At 39.3% G+C, this 6,299-nt stretch overlaps 1 protein-coding gene across 1 annotated transcript; it reads right to left on the minus strand.

Annotated features, from left to right (window-relative positions):
- Positions 1-236: 236 nt before the first annotated feature.
- Positions 237-5,487, minus strand: LOC140880235 (DNA polymerase alpha-associated DNA helicase A). The gene is made up of 7 exons (XM_073284511.1): positions 4,534-5,487; positions 4,158-4,463; positions 3,790-4,073; positions 2,271-3,302; positions 1,240-1,408; positions 797-954; positions 237-698 (listed from the first exon to the last, which is right to left on the minus strand). The coding sequence occupies exons 1-7, from the start codon at positions 5,162-5,164 to the stop codon at positions 456-458; spliced, it is 2,823 nt and encodes a 940-aa protein (XP_073140612.1). The 5' UTR covers positions 5,165-5,487; the 3' UTR covers positions 237-455.
- Between the last annotated feature and the right edge of the window lie 812 nt (positions 5,488-6,299).

The following is a 6,299-nucleotide window of genomic DNA, read 5'->3' on the forward strand; positions in this document are numbered from 1 at the left end:
CTATCATTTCGTGTATCTCCTCAAAACTCATCAATGATATCATCATGGAAAAAAAATCGTTTTTACCCACTTGGCCCTCGGGTAAAGGTTGTAGGTTCTAACTCCTCATCCCCCACCTCCAATGTAATGTTTCGAATTTAATTTTTTTTAAAATGATATAATGTGACTCAATCAATTATATGAAGTGGAGAATTCAGATTCATACATAGAATATTTTCAAAAAAAATAAAAAAGAAATGAACATCGGTGTTCCGTTCTCAGAGAATAGAAATCGCAGTAAAAGATTTAAAAAATTGTGTTGCTTCAATACCTCCTGTATCTAAACAATTTGAGAATCTTAATACATTTTTGAATACATTGGATTGATAATACGCTAAATATTTACCAGACATTTGCCCCGTTTACCCACCAGCAATTGCTATCTGAAATACAACTTTAAATTTACCCACACAATACTAACTCAGTGAAGGCAACATTGGGGTCATACTAAGTCCAGTGCCACCATAACCACCTGGATCCGCATGCTTCACCCGACCATAATATCGAATATGTCGTAGCAACCGCGCCAAAAAGGTGTTATGGCATATCGTTGAGCTATCACACACAATCGCAATATGTTTGCGTGCACGTGTTATTGCCACATTCATTCGTCTACTGTCTCCTAAAAATCCGACAGCTCCCAAATTGTTCGAGCGAACCTGGACGGACAGCAAGAAAAACAATCGATCACGAATCATGCATGTTACGAGGAGTATTTCAATCTTTTTACGAAGTAGAGGTATTAATTGAAGCTTACCATTGATATAATGACAGCATCTGCTTCACGGCCTTGAAAGCTATCAATTGTTGCAACTTCAACGCCTGTGGTTATGGGAAACTCCTCTAGCCTGTCTCTTAGTAATTGCACTTGTGCAACATAGGGAGACTGCACAACTATGGATGCTGGTATTACTCCTGCGTATAATGAAAATGCTTAAAACCAGATGTAAAGAATACACGTATCCTCTTACCTTTCCATCTCTTTCGCCTCATATCACTCTTCTATTATATAATTTATTTATTAATAATGTGCATCGGGTCAGGGGTGCGCAAAAAACTATATTTCAGTAATTATATAGAAGTCATAATTCTGATTTCCTTTTTTCTTTTTCTTTTTTTTCATTTTCCCCTATTCATTGTGGTTATCAGAATTGGAGGAGATTACATGGAAAAACTAAAAAGAAAGTGTAAATGAGATACCAGCATAAATCAAAGAATAGACATGTTGCACGACGATATCTGCTTCCCCTTCATTATAGAAAGAGCCTGTCCCAGCTGGATCTAACTGCTCTTCACAACCTATGGACAAGCTTCCATACGGCAACCGTGTGTCAAGCAATAGCAACGGGCACTGTGTTATCCATGTTGGCTGTGAAGTACAAAGACAAAAGAAAAAGCCAATTCAATTACTTTACAGAGAAGTGCCTGGCATGGGGTGTAGATATAATGAGCACAATTACTGCAAGAGACTCGCTTCATTGTGTTCACGATCTCAGAAAGATTCCTTCGGTGCCAAATTTGAATTGAAGGATTTGGATTTAAAATCCTTAACACAGAACCACTCAAATCGTTTGGCTAATATTGGAATCCAAGCATTTCAAATCCATTATCTTTCAATTTAAAGGCATTTTTTTAACAAAACCAAGGTATCAAATAGAGCCTGAACGAATTCATTTTGTATCTTCTAAATGTAAAAGTAAATCTTCAATTACGACCCAACTTTAGATGCAATTATTTTTAGGACTTGGGAAGGTGTAACTCCAATTTCCATTCATTCATTTCCAGAACTTCTCAAGGTGCTATGTTGCCATCACAAAATAGTCTGTCACATACTCACATTCACTGTATCAGTTGAAGAGCAATCCCAATCCTTTCCATTCTTAAATCACAAGGATCAAACCTGGCTTCCTAAATCTCTTATATTATTTTCTTTGGAGATCATTGAACATGGGAATCTTGCAAGTCCATCGCATATGCTTATTGTGGAAAGAGTCTGCCAATTCTAAACATATCTGTGTACAGGACAGGGATTTTGGCTTTGGTTGCATAATCTTTTCTGCATCCATGAAAGGACCCTACTCACTACTCTAAACTTAAGGGCTTGGCCAATCTTTTAACAATGACAATATTATAGAATTGATCGCTTCGCATATTGACACAGCCCAAGGAACAGATTTAGGTTGCTTAAACAATAAATGCCACAAAATGAAGAACCAAGAACTGTACTTTACCTTTACAAATGGAGAATCAGAAAGGAGATGAGAAGTGACACTTGAAGAGGACTCAAGCATTCCATCGTACATCTCCTTTGAAGCCCAGCTGGCTATTGCATCATTCATCCTGTACTGTGTCATTAACTGAGTTGAAAGAATCCCTTCATGCAAAGTTTCTGCTCTCTCTAACAGAGATACCCCAAGACCACCTTCCAAGGCTTTTCTAGATAGGATCACAGGGGCAAGTTGGCATTTGTCCCCAGCTAGTATGCAGCGCTTTCCCAGCAATATTGGTATCCAGCAAGAAGGCTCAATGGCTTGACCTGCTTCATCTATGACAACCAGGTCGAAAGAGTTGAGCAATCTAATTAATGGGTCAGCTGCTCCAATGTTCGTCGCAAGTACAACTTGCGCACTAGATAGAACTTCTCTCACTGTTTCCCTTTCCTTCTTCTTCATTGACTTCCCCAACTGTTTCAATAGCTGGCGTATACCAGCAGCTAAAGAATCATCTCTTAAGCAATGGCTGAGATCCTTCCTCAAATCTGATTTCTTCCTCTCGAATTCTGATTTAAAATCTGCAAGTTTGGTGTTGACAATTTCAACCAAAGATTTCGAAGCTACTGCAGGGGATATTCGTGCCGGATTACCTACACGCACTATATTAGCTCCAATATCAGACAGTTTCTCTACCATGTTGTCCACTGCTGCATTTGTAGGTGCCGTGACAAGCACCCTTTCCCCCTGTTCAACAACAAGTGAAATTAGTTCCTTGAGCACAACAGTCTTTCCGGTTCCTGGAGGCCCTTGAATTATCAACATGGGACGTTTCTTGTTTAAACCCAATGCAATTGCTCTTAGCTGGGACGCGTCATAACGTTCAGTGTCTAACAATTCACCCAATTCAATTTCTGCCCAATCCACAAATTTATTATCTTCAAGCCACGCAACATCTTCTTTATCACCAAAAACTGTAGCGGCAACAGTTATTGATGGATTTTTTTTGTGTAAACCTTTTTTCTGAAGCATCATCAAAGCTTCACAATTACGCTGAACATAAAACATAGAAATTATTAGAAATAAACATATATGTACCAATAGCAAGAGATGAGGTGATAAAAACAGAAAGACTAGAGAAAACTTACAGAAAAATATAAAGTGAACTGGTGAAGGTTGATCTAAATTTTCATATCCAGGGCTGATACCACTTCAATTGGATATTCATTTCATTTGCACATTCTTGGGATCATGTACGATATTATCCAGGTAAACATTATTTTTATCTTGACATGATTAGTAAATAATTTTTGAACTGCGAGCCATAAAGCAACCTCATCTCTAACTACTTCATTTAGTACATGCAAGAAAGAAAAGGGAAAAAAGCATTTCATCTTGTGTAATTTATTTCGACTGAGGCTACATGTGGCTACCTCACAGAACAATGGAAGGATCACAATCTATTTATACTTCCCACTACAATGAATGCATTATCATTTTCATTGGTTTTGGCCTTTAGGGGAGGGTGGTCAAACAGTACCTCATATGTGAGTGTATCAGCTAATCCTTGTATTCGATCTATCCGAATATTCTTGGCAAAAAGTTTGGAAAAGGTGGGATCCCCATGACGGGATTCAAGAGCCACACTGATGCTGCATCCATCCTCTCCCAGATTATTTACAAAGCCTTGAAGGCAAGATGTTGCACCAGCTCCCCTACTATCACATATTCTCACGCAAACCATGTCTCCGGGAGAAAGATTAGTGGGTGGCAGTCTGTGGTTTCCTTCAGCTTTGAACAAAACCAGATGCATTCCTCCCAATCCTGTAAGACGAGCCAAAACAGTTAATTTAAGTAAAGAGAATGCTGACGCATAAGGGCTAAGGCCAACAAAGAAGTCATTTTGACCTGTAGATGTGCTGACTGCATTCAAGTTGCATATTGTATCACACATTTCTTGCTCAACCTGGGAATGACTGACCAAGAATTCGGTGGGCTTAGGTGAACTACTACTGTTCTCATCAGGTGTAGGAACAGCATTGAGTTCCTCCTGAGTAAACTCCAATTCGGCATCCCTTTCCACACGAAGTAGTTCAGACATATGCTTGGTTAATTCATCGATGTTGCGCTGAATAGCCTTGACCTTGTTGAGGTCCATTCCGAGAACACCGTGGAGGGACAGTGGAGGCTTCCTCGCTATGGCTTTATGCTGAACTGCAAAATAAACTCTAAAAATCAAGAGAAGCAGGATTGGAAATTGGAAGTCTCGGGGGAGAGAGAGAACCTGAATTAGCGAGTTCCTTTAGCAGCTTCCAGGACTCGGTTTCACGCCAGTCAACGAGAAGCGATTGCTGCTGAAGGTCTTGGAGAACGTCTCTGAGCTCTCTCTGGAAATGATCAAAGAGAGTTGGATAATGAGTGCAGGTCTTGAGGCAGATGGCTTCAAGGCCAGGAGGCATCGGAACGGAGTTCAGGTAAGGCTGCGCCTCGATCACAAAAGTCAATCCCGGACCCATCCTCTGTTTGAACTCGGATAAATCCCCCTGCATCTCCGCCTTCGCAATATCCAAAGCCATGGATTTCATCCCCTGGCATATCCATTTCATCACGCTTTTCCCCAAGTCTTTCCGTCCCAGAGGGTCTCCATTTTGATGCACAGTCAGCAAGCTTCCCTGATCACCATCTTGCCGCGGTTGCCCCAGCTTCTTCTTAGGAAGAACACCAACTTTCTCTTCTCTCTTCTTCCCGCCGCTTCTCCTCTTCGTAGTTGCACTTGCCCATACACGACGCGGAAATCGAGAGCCTATCAATACTCGATTGTACAGAGATAATGACTCATCGGGACGCCGGCCGTTACCAGGAGACTTGTAAAGCAACGTGGACACTCCGCCGCAGAACACACACGACGATTCCATCCTTCAATTCAGCTCGGCGGAGTAAATCTCAACAATCCACTACCATACACATTCACAGTTGTGAGCCAGAAGAACACTCGGCAGTTCACCACCACAATCCCCGAATGCTTCTGGCTCGTAATATAATAAAACAGCAAAAAAATCACAATAATATCAATAATAACACTTATTATGGATGAGATTTCTCCACCAAAAGCATCAACAATGACGAAGATATTTTCGATTTGGTTGGTGGAAGAATCCGAAAATGGAATGCAACGAAGCCTGTGCCGCAAATAGCCTAGCTTGCGTGTGAGAGTTCAGGGTCCCATCTGATATGAACTGAAGGCCCAAATTGCCCACCAGATTCCTTCGTTTGTGGACTTTGTTAGGCCGCGCTTTTAGGTGTTTTTGCTTTTGATTGATTTTAATTGAATAATATAATATAAATAGCTTGCGTTTACTTGTGGTCGGTGATTATCATATGGTAAGACTATTAATAATAATTCATTATATGTTTACTTAAAAATTAACAAAAATTCCTAAACTCAAGTCCCGTTAATAATTAGATATTTGAGCATGATTTATAATCGTCAATTTCATTAAGGATAAATAATATATGGCTTGTATAAATGGAAAGAAAATTAGAAAACTCCAAATATATTCTTCTTTATAATCTTTTCTATCATATTTAAAGGGAAAAATTGTGAATTTTTGTTTAATCACAATTGTAATCAATCACAGTAAACAAATTATTATTTATCCATAACACTCTATATCATATCTAATTAGTTTACTAATCACCTTATAAATTATATTTTCACGATCCTATCAACACAAGTAAACGTAGTAATAGTAAACAAAATTAGCAGATTATCGAGTAATAAAAATTTAAGGAGCCGAGGATCCGAATCCTGGTTACTTCAAAAGTTTGTGTTTTTAAATAAAAATTTTAATTCATTAATCTTATTACCCGAAATGACTAAGACCGATTCCTCTCCAATCCCTTACAATGGAATAACAACTTGCGGAAATTAGGGCAATTAATATCCAAGCTCGTTAATTTACCTCCATCGATCTGAATGAACATGGCCTGAAGCGGGGTAGTTACTATATTAAGGTGAAGAACCTCTGTGATCAGTTGGAGGCTTTTGGT

Source organism: Henckelia pumila, chromosome 2 (assembly GCF_033568475.1).
Source record: "Henckelia pumila isolate YLH828 chromosome 2, ASM3356847v2, whole genome shotgun sequence".
NCBI lineage: Eukaryota > Viridiplantae > Streptophyta > Magnoliopsida > Lamiales > Gesneriaceae > Henckelia > Henckelia pumila.

Bases quoted from the DNA above. Each gene is read 5' to 3' on its own strand.
- LOC140880235 (XM_073284511.1), bottom strand. From the start codon at position 5,164: ATGGAATCGTCGTGTGTGTTCTGCGGCGGAGTGTCCACGTTGCTTTAC. The intron at 3,303-3,789 runs GTACTGTTTGAC...TTTTATGTTCAG, and splicing joins CTGATACACTCACATATGAG to CGTAATTGTGAAGCTTTGAT. The intron at 699-796 runs GTAAGCTTCAAT...CTGTCCGTCCAG, and splicing joins ATGCTGTCATTATATCAATG to GTTCGCTCGAACAATTTGGG.